The 20,422-nt window shown below is 64.6% G+C and overlaps 3 protein-coding genes across 8 annotated transcripts; all 3 read left to right on the forward strand.

Moving 5' to 3' along the window:
• Positions 1–1,464: 1,464 nt before the first annotated feature.
• LOC121067970 (uridine-cytidine kinase-like 1) lies at positions 1,465–13,827 on the forward strand. Its single transcript, XM_040552966.1, has 14 exons — positions 1,465–1,738; positions 1,806–1,912; positions 1,983–2,153; positions 2,564–2,635; positions 2,906–3,095; positions 3,175–3,236; positions 3,695–3,711; positions 4,445–4,543; positions 11,778–11,871; positions 11,972–12,034; positions 12,454–12,576; positions 12,650–12,757; positions 12,836–12,992; positions 13,107–13,827. The coding sequence occupies exons 1-14, from the start codon at positions 1,465–1,467 to the stop codon at positions 13,178–13,180; spliced, it is 1,611 nt and encodes a 536-aa protein (XP_040408900.1). The 3' UTR covers positions 13,181–13,827.
• Positions 13,828–14,006: 179 nt separating this feature from the next.
• On the forward strand, positions 14,007–15,989 carry DNAJC5G (DnaJ heat shock protein family (Hsp40) member C5 gamma). Its single transcript, XM_040553248.1, has 4 exons — positions 14,007–14,221; positions 14,347–14,560; positions 14,643–14,796; positions 15,287–15,989. Exons 1-4 carry the CDS (start codon positions 14,109–14,111, stop codon positions 15,367–15,369), a joined length of 564 nt encoding a protein of 187 aa, XP_040409182.1. The 5' UTR covers positions 14,007–14,108; the 3' UTR covers positions 15,370–15,989.
• An 868-nt stretch (positions 15,990–16,857) lies between these two features.
• TRIM54 (tripartite motif containing 54) lies at positions 16,858–20,164 on the forward strand. Of its 6 annotated transcripts, none has more exons than XM_040553480.1 (10): positions 16,859–17,123; positions 17,309–17,481; positions 17,727–17,913; positions 17,992–18,087; positions 18,417–18,650; positions 18,921–18,943; positions 19,058–19,182; positions 19,466–19,567; positions 19,805–19,866; positions 20,020–20,164. In XM_040553480.1, exons 1-10 carry the CDS (start codon positions 16,956–16,958, stop codon positions 20,092–20,094), a joined length of 1,245 nt encoding a protein of 414 aa, XP_040409414.1. In that variant the 5' UTR covers positions 16,859–16,955; the 3' UTR covers positions 20,095–20,164. The 6 variants fall into 6 exon arrangements, with proteins under 6 accessions (XP_040409413.1, XP_040409414.1, XP_040409416.1 ...); XM_040553481.1 differs by having other exon boundaries at positions 16,863–17,123; positions 17,742–17,913; XM_040553484.1 differs by having other exon boundaries at positions 16,866–17,123; positions 17,742–17,913; positions 19,805–19,843.
• Positions 20,165–20,422: the final 258 nt, after the last annotated feature.

Below are 20,422 nucleotides of genomic sequence, written 5' to 3' on the forward strand. Positions count from 1 at the left end.
CGAGAGGCCCCGACCCTGCCTCCGCCCGCACCCGGCACCCCCGCGCCGCCGGGGGCTCGTCACCGACAGCACGGCACCGGCTGCCCGTGGGAGCGCGGGGAGCGCTGGTTCGCTCGTACGGGGGCTGCTCAGGAACGGGGCTGGGCTGTGGGGAGCGCTCTGCACGGGGGGGCTGCTGGGTACGGGAGGGCTGCGTGGGGTGTGGGAGCTGCTCGTGTAAGGGGGCTGCTTTTGTACGGGGGCTGTTTGGGTGCGGGGCGAGTAAGCCTCATCTCCATCCCTGGGAAAGGGATGAAGCAGCTGATCCTGGGAACCGTTTCCAGGCAAGTAAAGGAGAAACAGGTCACCAGGAGCAGTCAGCATGGGTTCAAGGGGAAGTCATGCCTGGCCAACCTGGTAAGCTTCTACAGCAAAAACGACCGGTCTGACGGATAGGGGAGGGAGCAGCAGGTGTTGTCCTCCTGGATTTTGGTAGGGCCATCTCCCATGAGATCCTCGTAGAGAAGCTGTTAACGTATGGGCTGCACGTGCAGATGGTGAGGTGGGGTGAAAATTGCCTGAACAGCCAGGGCCAGAGGGTGGTGACCAGCGGCACAAAGTCCAGTTTGAGGCCAGTAATGGGATGAAGAACCCGGGGGTCAATACTAGGTCCAGTCTTGTTTAGCATCTTTGTTAATAACCCGGATGATGCAGCAGCGTCCCCTCAGTCTGCAGATGACCAAACTCGGGAGAAGCGGCTGATAAATCAGGGGTCGTGCTGCCATGCAGAGGGACCCGGACGTGTTGGAGAGCGGGGCTGACAGGAACCTCCTGCAGTTCAACAAGAAGAACTGCCAGGCCCGGCCCCTGGGGAGGAACAAGCCCAGCACCAGGACAGGCCGGGGGCACCCGGCTTGGAAGCAGCCGGGCACAGAAGGACCTGGGGTCCTGGTGGGCACCGCGGTGGGCAGGAGCCAGCAAAGGGCCCTTGGGCAGAGAGGGCTGGCGGTGTCCCGTCTGTGGTAGGACAGCCGGGGGGGGATCCTGCCCCTCTGCTGGGCGCTGGGGAGTCCTGGGGAGTCCTGGTCCCCCCTTAGCACAGAGAGGACACGTGGGCCCAGCGGGGAGAGCCCAGGCCGGGGCCCCCAGGGTGCTGCCGGGCCCGGAGCCCCCGTGCTGTGAGGAGAGGCTGCGAGAGCTGGGGCTGCTGGGCCTGGAGCAGAGGAGGCTCCGGGGGAGCTCCCCCATGGCCGTCAGTACCCGCAGGGAGGTGCGGAGAGGCCGGAGCCGGGCTCTGCTCAGCGGTGCCCAGGGCCAGGCCCAGAGGTCCCCGCGGCCACGGACACCGCCCCCGCCTCGAGCTCCCGCCGGAGGCCGGGCCGGGGCCGGGCGGGGCGGGGCGGGGCGAGGCGGGGCCGTGCCGCGGGGGCCGCCGGGAGCCGGGTGCCCGCCCCGCCCCGTCCCGGCAGCCCCCGCGGCGGGCAGATGGCGGCGGCGGGCGCGGAGGAGCGGCGCGGCGCGTGGGGGGCGGCGGGCCCCGAGCGCGGCCCCGGCCCCGGCCCCGGCCCCGGCGCCGTCCCGCTGGGCTCGCTGCTGAGCCGCCTGCCGCTGTCGGCGCCCCCGCCGCGCCGCCGGACCGCCAGCCAGTGCAAGCCGGAGCCGCCGCTGCTGCGCACCAGCAAGCGGACCATCTACACGGCCGGGCGGCCGCCCTGGTACAGCGAGACCGGCGCGCCCGTGGACGAGGCCTTCGTCATCGGTGAGCGGCGGGGCCGGGCGGGCGGCGGGGGGTGGGGGCCGCGCTCACGGCCTGCGCTCGCCCCCAGGGCTGTGCGGCGGCAGCGCCTCGGGCAAGACGACGGTGGCGACGCGGATCATCGAGGCGCTGGACGTGCCCTGGGTCGTGCTGCTCTCCATGGACTCCTTCTACAAGGTGAGCGCGGCACGGCGCGGCACGGCGTGGCGCGGCACAGCGTGGTGCTGAGCGGTGCCGGTGCCCCCAGGTGCTGGACGAGGGGCAGCAGGCGCTGGCGGCCCGCAGCGACTACAACTTCGACCACCCCGATGCCTTTGACTTCGAGCTGCTCGTCAGCGTCCTCCGCAAGCTCAAGAAGGGCAAGAGCGTGAAGGTGCCGGTGTACGACTTCACCACGCACAGCCGGCGCCGCGAGTGGGTGCGTGCCGTGGGCACAGCCGGGGGGACGGGGCAGCTGGGGGGCACGGGGAGGGCGGGCCGGGGATGGCGGGCACGGATGGGGTGTCGCTCCGAGGGGGCCGAGGGGGAGCGTGGAGATGCTGGGGTGGGCGTGGGACCGGGGAGCACCATGGGGAGAGCCCTCGGTGTGAGTGTGGCCTGGACAGGAGCTAGCAAAGGGATCAGGCAGAGGTTGGGGTTTCTGCAGCAAGGCCTAGGGGCGACGATAACGGTCCTTAAGGGTTGGGGGATGTAGGACAGCTGTGGGCGGTCCTGCTCTCGGGCAGTGAGCACCCAGTGCGGGTCAGGGTTGAATGCTGTCCGTGCTGAGCATTGGCTGGTGCGATGTGTGATGGGGGCAGGATGACTGTAACGCCTGTCTCTCCCCAGAAAACGGTGTATGGGGCAAACGTCATCGTCTTTGAAGGCATACTGGCTTTTGCAAACAAGGAGCTGCTGAAGGTATTGCTGCCTGAGGCGGCTGGCCACCCGTTGCAGAGCGCAGCACAGGGGCAGGCATTTACCGGGGTGCTGCACGGGTGGTGGGCACGGTCCTGGGCTCCGGGGGGCTCTCGAGGGAGGGGTCGCCCACTGCTTGCTGGCACAGCACCTCTGTGCTGGAGGTGCTGGGGAGGCAACGCTGGGTGCTGTTGCTGCGAGGGGGGCCAGAGCTGGCCAGGCTGGAGCACATGGGGGGTGCCGATGGGGTGTTCACTCCTCCCAGTTTTCCAGCTCCTGGACATGAAGGTGTTTGTGGACACGGACTCTGACATCCGGCTGGTGCGGCGCCTGCAGCGCGACATCATGGAACGCGGGCGTGACATCGTGGGTGTCATCAAGCAGTACAACAAGTTTGTGAAGCCGGCCTTCGAGCAGTACATCGAGCCTACCGTGCAGGTTGCGGACATCGTGGTGCCCAGGGGTGAGATGCGCCACGTTGACTAGAGCTGGCCGCAGTGCTGGGTTGGTGTCCTGACCCGTCTTCTCCGTTCCCCTGCCAGGTGGGGAGAACTTTGTGGCCCTGGACCTCATTGTGCAGCACGTGCACAGCCAGCTTGAGAAGGTGAGGGGGGGACTGATCGAGTGCTGGTAGCCTGGGGGAGGAAGAGAAGAGAGACTGCACACGGGAGGGAGGGTGAGGCTGCCACAGCCCTGTGCTCTGTGGCTCTCGAAGTCGCCTCTTTACACAGCTCAGGGCAGACTGAGCTGCAGTGCAGGGGCTGGGACATGGAGGTAGGACAGGCACAGCACTCACGCTCTGGCCTCATTCTCCTGCCGCACCCCTGGTCCCAACTAGCTCTTCTTGATTTCACCCATCCCCACTTCTCTTGTCCCTGGCATCACCCGACACTCCAGCCTTCTCTCCCAAGTGTGCTGAGCAGGGTTCCCCACGCAGCCCCAGGAGAAGGGGTGGGAGCTGGGCTGGGGCTGCCGCTGGGGAGCTGTGCCTGGCTGGCGCAGTGACTGGACATCCTTTCTTTCCCCTGTTGCCGTGATGAACGACTCTGCTGTGCCATCCAGCGTGAGATCACTGTCAGGTACGTCGGGGACCCTGCCGGCTGGGAGCGGCCGGTTCCTGGGCTGGGGGTGAACAGCTGCCCTCGCCTGCTCTTCTCCGTGTGCTGCCTCTTCTCTGTCCCTCCTGGCTGAAGTTCTGCCGGGATGTCTGAGCGTAGCTGCTCTTCACCAGCCTCAGGGGTGGCTGCCGTGCATGCAGCTTGTTTGGAGCTGGCTTGCTCTGGCTGCAGGCTCTTACACAGCCTGTCCCATGGCAGCTGCGCTTGGTTTGTGTGACTGGCTCCCTGCACTGCTCCTGTCCCTCTCTCAGCACGGTTCTTGCCCTGAATGTCAGAGGCTGCCCCATTCTATGGGAGCGGTGCCCTAGACAGGATGTCATGTAGGCAGCCACAGCAGGACAGTCCTCTCACTTCATCGATGTGAGAGCCCTGTCCTAGGGAACTTGGCAAGGTCTTGCCTTTGCAGAGCTGCTTCTCCCACTGCCTGGGTGCTGGCAGAAGCTTGCTTCTATGGGAGCAAGCTGGCAGCTGGCTTTGTGGCTGGGGGAGGCTTTTTCCTCATTTTTACGCAGCGGTACTGGTTTGGGATTGTGCATCTGGCACTAGACATGGGGCTCTCTGTGGGATCAGGGCACGAAGACCAAGCCCTTTCTGGTGTCCAGCCAGTGTGGCTGGGTGTCTGGGAGGAGCTTTCCTTCATGGCAGGTCTGTGTGCATGAGTCGTGCAGCTCTGATTGCTGCTTTCTTGTTGCAGGGCAACTCTGGCCTCTGCGCACCAAGGGCAGCCCCTGCCAAAGACGTTAAGTGTCCTGGAGAACACGCCGCAGGTGCGGGGCATGCACACCATCATCAGGTAAGTCCCAGCCTCCTTTGGGGATTTCATTTGCGTTCCTCCCAGCAGGACCGTTCTTTAAGATCACGCTACAAAGCCTGGTGTGAGTCTTCCTATCCCCTGTCCTCAGGCCTTCAGATGCAGGTGTTTTCTTGGAGCAGAACTGCTGAACAGAGCTGCTTCCAGCTTACAGATGAGATTTTGGTGACAGACTTCGTCTGCCCTGGTGTGACTTCCAAGCCACAGGCAGGTTTTTCTTGTGACGAGGGGACAGTTGGACTGGATCTTGGAGGTCTTTTCCAGAGGTGATTCTGTGAGAGGAGACTGGCTAGCGCTTTCCTACCTGCAGTACAGCCCTGGTAGCTCGGGGCGTGGGGAGAGCTGCCGTTGCTGCCTCTCAAGGCACTTGCTTTTATAGCCAGCTTATGGAAGGGGCCCAGGTGCTGCTTCTGTGACTTTGCCACTCACTTCATCTTTTCATTCCCCACAGATGCTCTTGTTTTTTCTAGGTGACAGTAGCATTATTGTAGAGTCCAGAGCAGAACAGCGTGGGACCATGTTAGTGCTGTTGCAGAAGCTACAAGCTCCTGCATGTGTTCCTGTCACTGTCAGAAGCCCAAGTACCTCGTCCCTAGGCTGTGGACATGAGTAGTTCTGAGTTCAGGTCTAGCTAAGGGAACCGTGGAGCAGGTTTGGCGCTGTCCCTCCAGCATCTCCTTCCTCCCATGCTCAGGTAGTGGCCTCTTCGCGTCCTGAGCCGATTGCTCTAGCTCATCCGCTGTCTGTGCTCTCAATGGTAGGTGAAGGTCACAGTGAGATCCTGGGGGAATAGCACCTCCAGAGGCAGAATGTTTGCCTGCAAACGAACAGTTTCCCTTTATGCTGGGGTTCTGCAGGAGGAGAATAATGCAGGTCTTTGTCTCTAGCCTTCCTGCTTACAGGCTTTGGCACAGATCTCTAACTTGCTCTTTTGCAAGAGCCGACAGCATTGCAGTGGTGTGTGCTGCTCTCAGACAGACGTGAGCCTGGGCCAGTCCGTTAGCAGCGCGCGGGTGCCAGACGCTGAGCAGTCCTTGTTCAGGTGGAACGGTGCCCTGGGTGCGCCTGGAGTCCCTCTATCTATAGCTGTCGCTGTGTCTTCCTTCCTGAAGCTGCCTTCCTTTGGCCTTGCTGGGAATGGGCTGCTTTCTGGGGCTGTTCTGCCTGCATGCCGCAAGCATCTAATAACCTTAATCTGCTTAGACTTAGGAGTTTGTTCAGCTGCCCTGGGGAGGAAGGGATTGGCCCCTGCACGCGGCAGTCGGAGCGCAGCAGCACCGCTGATCTCAAGTTACCCTGACAGCGCCGGGCTTCCCGAGCTGCTTGGGAGATTGGCAGGGAAGGCGGACTTTGCCTCTTCCAGATGGTAAAATGAAAAATACCACACTTGGGAGGGGTGTTGACTTGGCCTGTCAGCCACCCCCTCAAATGCTGCTGCAGCCCACAAGAAAGCAAGAAGAACTGAAGCGGTGCTGTTGTTAAGAACTGTTATTCAGTTGAGGAATTCTGGTTAAAAGTTCCCGTACTCGATGGTAGCTGTGCGGCTTGTATTGGTGCCTGTAAGTGATCACCTGGCAGCGCGCTATTGCTTCTGCATAACTCTGGTGTGACGTGGAATCCTTAACGGTTGAGGGTTGTCTGTGCTCACTTGGGACCCCCGCACTTTGCCCTGCCCCAGTGGCACTGCTCCCTGCCCGCTGGGGCTTGCTTGGCCTCCGGTGCTTCACGTGCTCACCAGGCAGTCTGTCCTCCTCCAAGGTGCTCGCACCTCCGTGCGTGAGGTTCCCGTGCCTTGGCAAATCCGATTGCTCACCTTTGGTCTGGCTTTGGGGCTGCGGTGCCACAGCACCAGCCCTTGGAGTGCCGGTGCTCCCACCCGCACTATGTTTCGGAGCGTCTTGGCTCACCAGACCTGGTGCCTGGGGATGCACCAGGGAGCTGTAAGCCAGCTTTTCCCTCCAGCCTCCCTTTTTCCATTCTGCCTTTCCCAGTGCAGTTCCCTTGGAGGCAGCCTGTTGGTCTCAGCTTGCCAGGCTGCTGCCGGCCAACATCATTTCCCTGTTGTTCAACACTGGGGGCTCTCCTGCACTTCAGCCTTCTGTCTCTGTGTGCCCTCCTGGAAGACTGCCCAGTGGCAGCAGATGAGCATCTTGCTGAGTGCAGTCATGGCAAATTCAGGCTTGGCATCCTGGGGAGAAGGAGTTTCCAGAGCAATCATTGTGCAGAGGCGGAGACTGAGAAATCGTCCTATATGTAGCATAGCCAAGTAGTTTTACTCATGTTCAGGCTGAGGGTGGACACTGTAATAAGGTCATCTTCCAGCTTACAAGATGCTTCTGTATCAGGGCCAGATCTCCAGAGGCAACGGGAGCATTTCACGCCACGTGTCAGGACTCCTCATTGCCTGAATGGGACCCAGCAGCTGCGAGAGCCTTCACAAAACCTCTGCTCCCATTCATGTACTGCGGGAGGAAGAAGGGTGCGGGGATTCTTTTTACTGAAATAAGTGGCTTCTGGGGGCGTTTCCTCAAACATCCCTCGCAGCGTTGCAGTGCGTGCTGGTCAGTCTGCACAGCTTTGTCCCTGTGCGCGTTGGCTGAGTGGATCTGTGCCGCGCAGCGTCGGCACAGCTCGGTCCCGGAGCTGCGGGGACGCCTGGGGCATCCTGCTGGTGCTGCGTGTCCGGCTGCGCCAGGTCGTGGCTGTCGGCAGGCGGTGCCGTGGGACTGGCGGTGTGCACGTCCCTCCGCCCCTGGCACCTCAGGCTCTCTCTGCCACAGACCTGAGTTTCCCTCCCATTGTTTGCCTCTCGGTACCCACGTCACGCCTGGAGAGGCTCCAGGACTGTGTTGGCAGTGCGGGCTGCAGGGGCGTGGGACTGCTCGTAAGGGGCTGCTCGTAGGAAGTTTGCTCTAGCTTGAGCTCCTGGACTTTGCGCCCTGGCAGGACGCGCTGTCCCGTGTCAGAGCTGCCCTGGGAATGTGTGGCTGCAGGTGCTTCAGCGAGGGGCAGAGCGAAGCGTGGCCCTGCCTGCAGGGCAGGGCAGCTGCAGTGCTGGAGAAGGGTGCTTCAGGCACGACACTGAAACCTGCCTGCGCTCCGGGTTCCTGGGGACCCGAGTGTGTCGGCTGGCTTTGCGCTGCAGGCACTCCCACCCTGAGCACAGCCAAGGCCATGCTCGGGCTTCCTGCGAGGTGCTGATCCCCCTCAGAGAGGCTGCTCTGCGCCGTCCTCTGACAGCCCCGGGAAGCCTGATCTCGGGAGCTGGCCTGGCTGCACGCTGCTGCGCCACGTCTGGGGTACGGGGCTTGGGGTGCGCTGCCTGCGGGCCAGCTCCTGCCTCTGCTGAGCACTGCCCAGGCGATGGCGGGAGGGGTCCCAGCCCGTAACCTCACGCAGGTCTGGAGTGGGGCAGGTCATGTCCCCTCCAGGAACGCTGTGCAGCGGCTCCAGGCAGAGCTGGAGGAACCAGAGCGCTCGTGGCACAGAGGCGCCGCTTGCAGCATCGGTCCCCCGGCACTCCCGCAGGTCAGGGACCACTCCGTTCACAGGGGTGAATGGACCTGGTGCGGGGGTTCCCCGGGGGCAGCTGGCCACGAGAGGCAGCCCCGTGGAGGCAGGGCTGTGCCGGGAGCCCAGGCAGTGCTCAGGCTCCAGGAACCTGGTGGGCGAGCGTGCGGTTGAAGCACACCCATGGCCAGGGGGGTGCGTGCAGACCACCCCCTCTGAAGAGCTGCCAACAGCCACCGTCTTCCTCCTGGTCAGAGCCAATTTTCTCACTTCTCCTGGGACTTTCCTGTTGTTCCAGGGCTTGTTGGAAACATCCCCATTGGTAGGCTTTTATGGTCTGTGGGAGCTCTTGGGCGCAAGGCACCCAGGTCTGACTGCAGAAATATCTCTTGGTAGTAGCAGCTGCTTGTCCTTGTCTGCAGCTCCCGTTGGTGGACTGTCTGTCATCCTTGCGGTGTGATGTGAGAAGTGGCAGATGATGTCCTAAAATACAGAATAAAAATACCCAATATCCTTCTGCCTTTTATGGACTGTTGCCAATTCCACCCCTTCCATCTGGTAACTGGTAAATATCTCTTAAAACTCCTTTGTTCCTTACATTCTCAAGAAATACTGTGGGTATACACAGGTTGTGCTGTTTCAGACACAGGTCACAGAAGAGAAAACCGATTTCAGCAGCTCCTTGTTAACCACAGTGCTTGCTGTCAATCTCTCTCTTGATTATTGTTGAGCCAGAAGCTTGTTCTTGATGGTTCTCTGGTAAAATGTCACTTGGGTTACAGCCCGTTATTGATGCTTTTGTCAAAGCAGCCACAGATTGCACGGGATTTAAAGAGACATCATAGGAATCTTTATGGTCACGTTTTAAACTTCTAGTAAATCTTGTTTTCCTGGTAACTGACCTCTTGGTGTACTTACTTTTCCTTTAGGCATTTGACACTTAGGAAGGTGTCTGGACACTCTGGACGCTTCTTCCCAGAGAAGCTGTGGGTGCCCCATCCCTGGAGGTGTTCAAGGCCAGGTTGGACGAGGCCCTGGGCAACCTGATCTAGCGGGTGGCATCCAGCCCATGGCAGGGGGTTGGAACTGGGGGGGCCTTGAGGTCCCTTCCAGCCCAAGCCGTTCTGTGACTCTGTGGAGGTGCTCTGGGAACAGCTTGTCTGACAGCAGCCCTCTGGGAGAAGTGGGGCGGGGGCAGTCGTGCCCCAGGGTTACTGAGCGAGCTGCCGCACACGGCTGTGTCATTGTGCTTTGTGTGTCGTCGGAAATGCGTGGTTTCATGCAGCAGTTTCTTTTATGTGCCACATGAGGTAGGCTGTAACACATCTGTGTGCTGACAGTCAAGGTGCTCTCCATGAGAAAAGCCGTCCTTTTCCCCTCTGGCACTGGGATTAGCGTGTGTGTACAATAGAGTTAGTTGGCTTTCCTCCTCCTGACGGAGAAGGGGAGATTTCCTGTAAATGTGCAGTCCCGTTGTGTTTTTATTTTTTGTTTTACTTTAATTCTTGCTGCCCTCAACACTTCAGTGTGGTGATGCCGTGTTGACACATGTTTCGGGGCTTGCCTGGTTCCAGGCAGTCGCTGGTCTCTAGCTGGGTGGGTAACCAGAGAAGCGTTGGGAGTGCGTCAGAAGCTGCTGCCCATTGATGGTGTCAGGTAGCTCAGCTGCTCCTGACCGTGGTGTGTCCGGTCTCGTTCCCACACAGGTGTCTCAGGAGCCAGCGGCTGCTGTGTCACGGTCAGTGGCAGCAGTGCTCGTGTTACACCCTGAGCACTACCCGATGGGACTCCTGCAAAACACTGCCTCTGTGCTCCTGTGCTTCTGCTGCCCAGCAGCTGGTAATGTTGCCCGGCGCTCTGTTGCACCCTCCATCCTCTCTGCTCCTCGTTCTTCCTGTGCTGTCAGCAGCTATGTCCTCAGTCTCCAGTCTTGCAGCAGGTAGAGGTGATGCTCAGAGCAATTAATGCTGCACCTCCACGTGCGCTTCTTGGGCACCTGCATTGTTTCTGTCCTCGGTCAGGATGCAGGTCTGCTCCAGGCTGACATTACGCTAAATAATCCCCTCTCTCTTGTTGCTGCTTTATTTCCTTCTCTAATCCAGCTAGCCTACCGTGCAACTAACTCTGAACTGTCTCCCCTTGTCCCCGAGCGGACTGGGCAGCATCGCGCAGCACTTCGTGCTCTCTGCTTGATCAGCTGCAGGCTTCGTGTCCACCCTCCATGGGAACTGAACGCTCCTGGACCATGCAGTCCTGTCCAGACAATACCCTGCGGCTTTGGCAAGCCCTGAAACGTATTGCCGCTTCCTTCTGTGCTCTAGGCTGTGTTCTCAACCGAGACATTGTTTGAGCTTCCTTCATCTTCCAGGGCTGACGCTCCCTTGCCCTGTGTGCCTGCTGCCCTGACACACCAAAGGCAGGGACTGACGCAGTTCCAGCCCGTTGGAGGTGTGGCGCTGAGTGCTGCTGGCATTCCTCTCACTGCCCCTCCTACCACTGGCAGTGTTGGTGCCAGCACCGGCCGCTTGGCACTGGCAGAGCCTGGTCTCTGACCTCCCGATCAAGCCCCAGGCACTGGCACAGGGCTCTAGGTGCCGTAGTCCTGTTGACATCCACCTGGAAGGGGAGGGTGCCTGTACCTCTGCAGCTCCCCTTTGGCTTGTCTCATCCTTGAGTCATTTCTAGATCATGGTGGATCTCTCAGAAACCGAGCTGGTTTGCTTGGAATTGTTTTCGAGGTTATCTTCTTGTTTCAGTAACAAGTCAGCAGCTTTGACTGAATGCTGTTTATAACTGGCTGAATCTAATTTCCTGTGAAGGTGATTGTCTGCTGCAATGGAAATGTTCCTCCTGGCAAGGGAAGAGCCCCAGGACTTAGGTCTCCAAGCCTTCCTCATCTGTGCGATGGCAAGGCAGCAGGCCCCTTGGTCCCCATTTGCTTTCTGTTTAGGGACTTGGAGTTACCCTTTTCTTATTTCCCCCCTCTTCCTGAGGGTCTGTGATCTGAGGGTCTTTGAACTGCAACCGACCCAAATGGGTTTCCTTTCTGCAGCCAGTGCTTTTGGAGGTGCCTTCCCATGTCCTCGGCCAGAACAGCATGGAGGCAGTGCTCCTGCTGGTGTCCTTCCGTGGCCCTTCTGGGGTCCCTCTGGCTGGGCCTGGTGGTCCTGTCTGCCCTGGCAGCTGCTAATGCCAGCTGGGCTGCAGTCTGTGCCCCCAGCACCTCCAGGGCTTGGGGTCCAGCTCTGCCCCGCCGCGTGCCAGTGAGCCCCCTGCCGTGCCACCGGTTGCGCTGAGATACCTGTCTCGTCCATCAGCCCTGCCATGCCAGACCCTTCCCCGGCGTGACGCTGCACTGCAGCCACGTGTACCTGCAGAGGCACGGGTGGGCTGGGCAGCACTTGCTTCCATCCCCCGTGTTCCAGGTCTCCTGGCAAGGCTGCTCCTGCGCGGCTGCTTGTCGCTGCCCAGAGCAGCACCTGGAGAAGCTGCTCCGTGCTGGGAGGTTAGGAGAGGGTGGGAATGGTGCCTGAGTGCTCTTCAACTTGAACAGTCCCTGGGGAGGTCTCCTCATGGCATGCTCTAAGCTGGGGACTGATGAGCCTCAAAGGCTGCTGGCTGCTCTGTCCTTGTCCCCTACTTCCCTCGCTGGCTGCAGGGTGGAGCAGGGACTCTGCTCAGCACCCGCCTACCTGTCCTCCTGCAGGAACAAGGACACGACCAGGGATGAATTCATCTTCTACTCCAAGCGCCTGATGAGGCTGTTGATCGAGCACGCCCTCTCCTTCCTGCCGCTGAAGGTACACCAACACCCCTCGCCTGCAGCCCTGTCCCGGTTATGTGCCAGGGGCCCCCAGGGGCCAGCTTTGCCCACGCTCTCCTCACCTCCCCTTTCTGCAGTCGGTTACAGTGGAGACGCCCCAGGGGACGACGTATGAAGGGAAGCGATTCCACAGGCAGAGGGTGAGAAGTTGTCCTGGCCATCTCCTCCCTGTGGGCACGCAGCTGACCCTGTCTGGTGGGGACTGACTGGGAAATCCTGTTGGCCCCAGCCTGGTGCCGTGCTGCAGGGCTGCCCAGGCAGCCTATCCCCGGTCCCACGGTGTGGGCCCAAGCACCATCAGGCTCCATGGGAACTGCAGAGCCTCTGGAGAGCATCTGGGCCCTGAGCTGGGGACACAAGGGCACGGCAGAGCTGGGCAAGGGCAGGCAGGATGGGTGTAGAGAACGTGGGTGTGAGCTGCTCTGTGGGGACAGTGGGGGGCTGCTGGGCAGAGAGGGGCCGAGTCCTGCCCCCCGCCCCTGGGAAGGACGTGTGGGAGCAGCCAGAGCTGCTGCTCTCCTCGCACAACTTAAGGCAGCGTTCCCCTGCCTCTTCCCAGATCACCGGCGTGTCCATACTGAGAGCCGGGGAGACCATGGAGCAGGCCCTGACCGCCGTCTGCAAGGACATCCGCCTGGGCAAGATCCTGATTCAGACCAACCACGACACGGGAGAGCCCGAGGTGAGCAGCGCCGCAGCCCCAGCACAGAGCCCCGGCAGCGCCGCGCTGGGTGACCGCACCTCTTTCCCCTCAGCTCCACTACCTGCGCCTGCCCAAGGAGATCAGTGAGGACTACGTCATCCTCATGGACAGCACCGTGTCCACGGGAGCCGCGGCCATGATGGCGGTGCGCGTCCTGCTGGTGAGGGGGCCGGGCAGCGGGGCTGGGGGCGCGCAGCCCGCCCGCCCCTGGCCAGGCTCTCACGGCTCTGTGCCGCAGGACCACGACGTCCAGGAGGACAGGATCTTCCTGCTGTCGCTGCTGATGGCGGAGATGGGGGTGCACTCGGTGGCTTACGCCTTTCCCCGTGTCCGCATCATCACCACCGCTGTGGACAAGAGGATCAATGAGGAGTTCCACATCATCCCAGGCATTGGTGAGGGGGGCGGTGGTGCTGGCCGGGGGGCAGCCCCCTGCCCTGCAGCCCCTGGCAGTGCCATGGGGCCCTGCCCTGCCCTCACCTCACTCACTCTGTCGCCATCTCCTTTAGGTAACTTCGGGGACAGGTACTTTGGCACCGATGCTCCCTCTGCCTGCTGTGAGAGCGAAGCCATGGACTGCTGAGCTGGCCGGCCCCCGGGAGGGGCGCAGCGCCGCCGGTCCCTGCACCCCTGCAGCTTGGGCTCTCCTCCGCTGTGGGGCCGGCCCTGGCCGCCAACTGCCACGACAGAGGCAGGGGTCGAGGGTCTGCTCCTGCTGGGGCCTTGCTGTGCGTGGGCAGGCTCCGTTGCTGGAATCTGTATTTATTTGTATTTATTGTGAGCAGCTGCCCACCTGGCTCTCCCGTTGGGCAGGCCAGCTACTTGAAAACCATCAGGGATCGGGGCCTTCCGCGGAGCCGCCGGCTCCCCACCGCTCCCGCACTCCGCTGCCGCCCTGCCTCTCCTCGGGGCGGGGGGCAGGAGGCAGGGGGAGCCGCGGCCCCCGCGGGGGGGTTTGATATTCAAACGCTCTCCCTTTGCATTCCAGCCCCACGGGCGGCGGGGGCCCCGGTACCCCCCCCCGGGCTGCCCGTGCCGGATGCCCCCGGGACCACGCAGCCGCCGCCGCCGCCGCGCTCCTTGCTCAGGTTTTTCCCCCGGCGGGGGGGGGCTCCCGGCCGGCCGCTGCGGCAGCCCCGGGGGCAGAGGCCCGGCCCCCGCCCCGCTGCCGCTCCCTCTGTGCCTGCTGGCTGCCTCCGTTTTGTACCGAAATAAAGGAGCCGCGCGGCCGCCGCCGCCCGTGCCTCGCGCCGCGGGCAGGGGGTGGGGACGGGACGGGACGGGACGGGGGGGGGGTGGCACCGCCCGGCGCGGGGGGCGACGGAGGTGTCACCGGGTGCCTGCCGGGGCCGGTGCCTCCCGGGGCCGGGCCGCGCCTGCGCAGGGCGGCGGCGGGGCGGAAGCGGCCGTTGCGCGGCGCCGCTGACCCGGGCGGGCCGAGCCCCGCGGTCGGAGCCCCGCGGTGCGGTGCGGTGCGGTCGGTGCCCGCCGTCCCCCGGCGCGGAGCCGCGATGGCGGAGCCGGGGCGGGCGCAGCGGAAGCTGTCGCGGGTCGGGGAGAGCCTGTACCGCGTGCTGGGCCTGGAGAAGGGCAGCTCCCCCGAGGAGATCAAGAAGGCCTACCGGTACGGCGCGCGGGCGGGCGGGCGGAGCGGCGGCGGGGCCGCTGCCGGCCGGGGGGCGGCCGGGGGGGCGAGGCCGGGGCCGGGGACGCGCCGGGGCCGCCCGTCCCAGCGCGGCCGCCCCGCAGGAGGCTGGCGCTGCGGTACCACCCCGACAAGAACCCCGACGACCCGGCGGCGGCCGAGCGCTTCAAGGAGATCAACAGCGCCCACGCCACGCTGAGCGACGAGGACAAGCGGCGGCTCTACGACCAGTACGGCTCCCTGGGGCTCTACGTGGCCGAGCAGTTCGGCGACGATGCCGTGCGGCACTACTTCCTCATGTCCAAGTGGTGGTTCCAGGTGAGCGCGGGGCCGCCCCGGGGGCTCCGCCGCCGCCCGGCCCCCCCCGGGCCTCACGGCGGCCCCGTGTCCCCCCGCGCAGGCCCTGGCCCTCTGCTGCGGCGCGCTCACCTGCTGCTGCTGCTGCTGCTGCTGCTTCTTCTGCTGCGGGACGTGCTGCCCGCCCAAGGAGGACGACTCCTACAAGTACGTCGACCCCAAGGACCTGGAGGCACAGATGGGCGCGGAGGACGGCGGTGAGTCGGGTGGAGGAGGTCCTGTGTCACCAGGGCACGGAGCGCTGCCTCCAGGCTGGACCGGGCTCAGCAGCTCTGGCGTTAACAGTTTGCGGGGCTTCCCGTGCGGACCTGGGCTGGTGACGGCGGGCAGGGGCACCGCACGGCTCGCGGGGCAGCTCCTTCCTTGATTTCCTCTGGGCAAGGGCTCCCTGAAGCCCCTGCTGGCTCTGCAGGGCCCTTGCCCAGCTGGGCATGGAGCTGGGGGCAGCGGCTGTGCCCCAGGCTGGCCTTATTCTCTGGGCACTGGCTGTGCCGCTGCCAGTGGGGGCTGCCCCTGGGTCACCCTGCGGGTTTCAGAGGGGACGGCTGGCGTGGTTGTGCACTGCCTGGGGCTTTGCGAGCTTTGGTCTGTGGGAGACTTCTTGAGAGCACTGGGATGTCCTGACTACCTGTTGCCCAGCACCATGGGACAGGGCTGTGCCACTGATCTGCAGCTCCCGTTTTCCAGATCCACAGATCCCGGTTGTGGCGCAGCCCCCACCTGCCGGCGCACAGCCCCTGCCGTCTGTCAGCACCAAGACCGAGGCGTGAGGCTGGCCTCCATCCTGCCGGCTCCCCGAGGACTCCAGATAGGGATCCTGCTTTGGGACTGTCACTTTCCAGGACCCCAGTCATGCCACCCAGGGCTGCTCTCCAGCCTCAAGGTGGCTAGAATCTCAGGTTAAATTGGCCAGCATCACTGCAGAGGTTCTTCTGCCCCTGTTTGAGCGCCAGGGCAATGCTCCTGTCTCCCAGCACTGGTGACGGAGGCAACCCAGAGCCCTTGCTGCTGCACCCCATCCGCAGTGCCTCATCTGCTGCGGTGTTCCCAGCAGCCTGCCCAAGAAGTCACGCATGGAGACCTCTTTGGGCCAGGCTCAACCCTGCAAGAAGTAGCTGTGTCCGAGACCGTTAGCACTGTAACCTCTGGGGCTGGGCTCAGCCCACTACCTGCCCTCACGGGGACCCTCCTGATGGGTGCTGGGTGCCAAATGCTGCTCGTGGGGTTGGGGTGCTGCCTGCTGTACCCCCTTCCTCTCTGCCCTGCCATGGCTCCGGGGCGCTGGCTGCACCCCACTCCTGCTGCTAGCAGGCTCCCTGCAGGGCTGGGCCCCGTACAGGCACTTTCCTTGGGTTTTAATAGATTTTATGGGCACTTTTAAAGGATGACAGAACGTGAGTGTGTTTGCGTGGTCTGTTCCATCGGGGCAGCCTGAGCGCTGGCAGGATGCACCTCTGCCTTGTGCCGGGGAGAGTGCTGGGTCCCGGGAGGGTGGGCTGGGAGGGGTGTGGGGTAGCACGTCGTGTCCCAAGCGCTGCTGGAGCGCTGCTCTCGCCAGGGTGACTCAGTCTCTCCTGTCACCTGCCCGGGGCTGCCTGTGGCAGCCGGCTCCCGCGGAGCTGTGCTTTTCCTGCCCTGCAGCCCCGTGCCCCACACAGGCAGGTGGCCGGGTGCCTGGCCACGCTCCTGCCCTGGCTCGGGGGAGCAGTGGCTCTGCCGAGGGGGGGAGAGGGACGGGGGGCCCGGGGAGCCCCCAGCCCTCCCCTCACAGCCTGCAGCCCCCACCCGCAGCCGCGTGGGCCCTGCCTCACCCCCTAAATATAGCTGAGTGGCCGGGCCGCTCCTGGCACCGGCCTTGCCGGGCGCGCTGCCACGTTGGTGCTCGGGTTTGTGGGGCCCGGGCGACCCCGGCTCAGCTCTGCTTGCCCCCCCCCGGCCGGGGCCTGGCAGCGGGCGGCATCGTGCTCCCCGGCTCCGCAGCGCAGGCCCCAGCCCCCTTCCTGCGGGGGGTCCCGCGGGGCGGGGGCTCCGGGAGCGGCTTCCCCGCCGCCCCGGTCCCGGGGGCACCGAGCTGCCGGGGGGGGCGCAGCCCCGAGGCCCTGCCGGGGACGGGGGCGCCCCGGGCGCGCCCCCGCGGCGGATCCCGGTGTCGGGGCGGGGGGCGCGGGGCCGGCCGTGACTCAGTGTCACCCGACGCCGCCGACAGCTGCGGCGGCCCCGGCGGGGCGGGGGAGGCTAAAATTAGCGCGGAGCTCAGCGGAGCCGCGGCGGCGGCGGGGCCGGGCCGGGGCAGAGCGGGCAGCGGGGCCGAGGGGCGCGGAGCCGAGCCGAGCCGGGCCGGGCCGGGACCGCGGCGATGAACTTCGCGGTGGGGCTGAAGCCGCTGCTGGCGGAGGCGCGGAGCATGGAGAGCCTGGAGAAGCAGCTCATCTGCCCCATCTGCCTGGAGATGTTCACCAAGCCCGTGGTCATCCTGCCCTGCCAGCACAACCTCTGCCGCAAGTGCGCCAACGACGTCTTCCAGGTGCTGCCGGGGCCGGAGCCGGGGCCGCGGGGTGCGGCGCGGCCGGGCTCGGGCCGGGGGGCTCGGACGGGGCCGGGGGAGGTCGGGGGGGGGGCTGCCGGGGCCGGGGGGCGCCGCGCCCGGGCCGGGGCCTCCCCGCGGGGCTCCCGGCGTCCGGAGCGGGGCCGTGACCCCCCCGCCCGCAGGCCTCCAACCCGCTGTGGCAGTCGCGGGGCTCCAGCGCGGTGCCGTCGGGCGGCCGGTTCCGGTGCCCGTCGTGCCGCCACGAGGTGGTGCTGGACCGGCACGGGGTGTACGGGCTGCAGCGGAACCTGCTGGTGGAGAACATCATCGACATCTACAAGCAGGAGTCGGCCAGGTGCGGCACGGGGCATCCGCGGGGGGCGTCCCCCGGGTGGGGAGAGGGGGGCGGCACCGGGAGGGCAGAGGGGTTGTGGGGGGAGCCCACGCGGGACACTGCGGAGCCACGCGGGGAGCGAGCCTCGTGGGTGAAAGGCAGCCGGGGGGGTGGTTCTGCAGGCGGGCACAGGGCCGGGGGCAGAACGGTGCCGTGTGGGGCTGGGGGCAGCGGGGCAGAGGTGTCCGTGGGGGCCCGGTGGGCAGCGGCCCCTCCCGCAGGCCCCTGCACGCCAAGGCGGAGCAGCACCTGATGTGCGAGGAGCACGAGGACGAGCGGATCAACATCTACTGCCTGCGCTGCGAGGCACCCACCTGCTCCCTCTGCAAGGTCTTTGGGGCGCACAAGGACTGCGAGGTTGCGCCACTGCCCGCGGTCTACCAGCGCCAGAAGGTGGGTGGCCCTGGCGGGGGCCGACGAGGGACCCAGGTGCTGCCTCCCGCTCTGGCCCTCATGCCGGTCTCACCCCAGAGCGAGCTCAGCGATGGCATTGCCATGCTGGTGGCGGGGAATGACCGCATCCAGGCCATCATCACCCAGATGGAGGAGATCTGCCGGACCATTGAGGTGGGGGCTGGGGCTGGCACAGCCTGCGGGCTCTGCCCCTTGCATGTGCTCGCCCTACACACACAACAAGCCCATGCTCTGGGCTCTGCCCAGCTCTGTCCCTTACCCCCAGCCCCACCAGGATGCCCCAGGGCAGCAGCACGCCTGCGCTGGAGGCACGGTCTCGGGAGGGGAATTCCCTCATGAGCAGCAGCACCTGCAAGTCACCCTGGGACTCCCCAAGGCAGAGGGCCCAAGGAACCAGGGGATGTTCCCGGGTGCCTCACGCAGCCCTGGGGATGGGGACGAGGCAGGAGCAGGGCAGCCCCCTGAGCCTAGCAGTCCTGCAGGAGAACGGTCGGCGGCAGAAACAGCACCTGGGGCTGCGCTTCGACTCGCTGTACAGCATCCTGGAGGAGCGGAAGAAGGAGCTGCTGCAGAGCATCGCGCGGGAGCAGGAGGAGAAAGTGCAGCGTGTGCGGGGCCTCATCCGCCAGTATGGTGACCACCTGGAGGCTTCCTCCAAGCTGGTGGAGACAGCCATCCAGGCCATGGAGGAGCCCCAGATGGCCGTGTATCTGCAGGTCCGTGGGCGAAAGGGGCCCTTGGGGTGTTGGGCTGTGCCAGGGGAGCTAGGTCCAGGACTCACTAGGGGGTTGGGACTGCCCCTAGGCTGGGTGGTGGACCCGTGGGGCCAGGATCCTCTGCGGGGCTGGGGCTGCCTCTCACAGCTGTGCTGAGGGTGCTGCGGTCACGTGAAAGAGCCTGGGGGCTGGAGGGGGTGGCACCTGCTTCCTGGGGTCCCTGCTGCCATTGCTCCAGCGACACTGATGGCCCTCTGCTTCCCTTCACAGCACTCCAAGGAGCTCCTGAAAAAGTGAGTGGGGCTGGGGGCACAGGGCTGGGGGCTGAGGGGATGGAGCAGTGGCCAGGCAGGTGGCTGTGGCTGCTGGAGCCTGGCAGCTCCCGAGGGCATCCGTCTGCCCTGCAGGATCACAGACATGTCCAAGGTGTCGATGAGCAGCCGCCCGGAGCCTGGCTACGAGAACATGGACCACTTCTCCATCAATGTGGACTATGTGGCAGAGATGCTGAGGACCATCGAGTTCCAGACAGGTGACAGCAGCGGGACAAGCACAGCCTGGGGGAGACGCGTGGGACTGTCCTGGGCAAAGCCCTGCTCCTTGGCACCTGGAGCCCTTTGTGGGGGTGTCCCCTCCTGTACACGCGTGGGGATGTGCGGCCCCTCAGGCACTGCCCCACGCACCCCCCCCTGATGCATGGGCTGCTGCATCCTGCACGAGGGCCAGGCCGCCCCCGTTGCAGCAGCGCGGTGTTCCTGTGCTGCTTACGCCACGGGGAGGGAGGGCCCCGGGCTGAGTGCGCCCCTGCCCCACAGAGCCACTGGGAGAGGATGAGGGGGACGGCCCTACGGAGGGCGGCGAGGCTGCGGCAGATGAGGACCGGCTGGACAGCCTAGAGGCACCCGAGGCTGCTGAGGGTGAGTTCTCTCTGCGCCATGCTGTGCCAGGCTGTGCTGTGCCAGGCTGTGCTTGGCCCTGGGGCTGCGGGGCAGTGAGGCCTGAGGGGGCTGCCCTGACCGTGCAGGGGTTCTGTGCCATGCTGAGGACACCGTGGTGCCTGTGCGGCTGAGACGTGGCCTGTGCATGGCTGAGCAGGTCCTGCAGGGTGGCAGGGTGTCCCTGCCTCCAGCTTGTCACCCACTTTCCCTCTACAGATGTGGGGCCGAGGCAGAAGCCAGCAAGCTCTCCCCATGGTGAGACCCTCCCCAGGACCAAGGCTAGTGGGCAGGGGACAGGGACAGGCTGTGGGGTTCTGTGGGCAGAGGAGGCACCGCCTGAGCACAGATGGAAGAGGGACAGGGCTGGGGGGGGGCAGGTTGGGTGGTCCACACCTTTCCAGGTACAGTGCTGAGGCTGTTCTTCTGCACAGGTCAGCACTGAGCTGGTGCCGCGGGGCAGCTTCAGTACCAAAGAGCTCATCCCTGCCCCTGGCGCCTCTTGGTGAGCCACAGCCCTACTGCTGCAAGTCCCCACTACTGGAGCTGCCCCATCAATCATTAAACTGTGTATGAGAATGCTGTCTTCAGTGCTGTGTGTGGGGCTGGGGGGGGCACAGGGGCTGTCAGCCCCACAGCTCTGTGCCAGCCCCACAGGGGCCTGGCCCCACCACCCCAAGCGGTGCACGGGCCTGAGCAGCTACGGGGCCACCCGAGACCCCCCTGTGAGGGGCTGTGCCCCTCGGGAGCCCCAGTGCAGCACAACTATGGCAGCATGGGGCTGGGCTGCAGCCAGGAGTTTCGCCCCTGCCCAGCCCCACTGCATGCAGGGCTTGG

This window comes from Cygnus olor, chromosome 3 (genome assembly GCF_009769625.2).
Source record: "Cygnus olor isolate bCygOlo1 chromosome 3, bCygOlo1.pri.v2, whole genome shotgun sequence".
Lineage (NCBI taxonomy): Eukaryota > Metazoa > Chordata > Aves > Anseriformes > Anatidae > Cygnus > Cygnus olor.

Coding starts and splice junctions, on each gene's coding strand:
- LOC121067970 (XM_040552966.1), top strand. CDS start 1,465: ATGGCGGCGGCGGGCGCGGAGGAGCGGCGCGGCGCGTGGGGGGCGGCG. Junction 1,739..1,805: donor GGACGAGGCCTTCGTCATCG/GTGAGCGGCGGG, acceptor GCTCGCCCCCAG/GGCTGTGCGGCGGCAGCGCC. Junction 2,636..2,905: donor CAAACAAGGAGCTGCTGAAG/GTATTGCTGCCT, acceptor CCAGTTTTCCAG/CTCCTGGACATGAAGGTGTT.
- DNAJC5G (XM_040553248.1), top strand. CDS start 14,109: ATGGCGGAGCCGGGGCGGGCGCAGCGGAAGCTGTCGCGGGTCGGGGAG. Junction 14,222..14,346: donor GAGATCAAGAAGGCCTACCG/GTACGGCGCGCG, acceptor GCCGCCCCGCAG/GAGGCTGGCGCTGCGGTACC. Junction 14,797..15,286: donor GATGGGCGCGGAGGACGGCG/GTGAGTCGGGTG, acceptor CCCGTTTTCCAG/ATCCACAGATCCCGGTTGTG.
- TRIM54 (XM_040553479.1), top strand. CDS start 16,956: ATGAACTTCGCGGTGGGGCTGAAGCCGCTGCTGGCGGAGGCGCGGAGC. Junction 18,088..18,416: donor AGATCTGCCGGACCATTGAG/GTGGGGGCTGGG, acceptor GCAGTCCTGCAG/GAGAACGGTCGGCGGCAGAA. Junction 19,183..19,465: donor GACCATCGAGTTCCAGACAG/GTGACAGCAGCG, acceptor CCTGCCCCACAG/AGCCACTGGGAGAGGATGAG.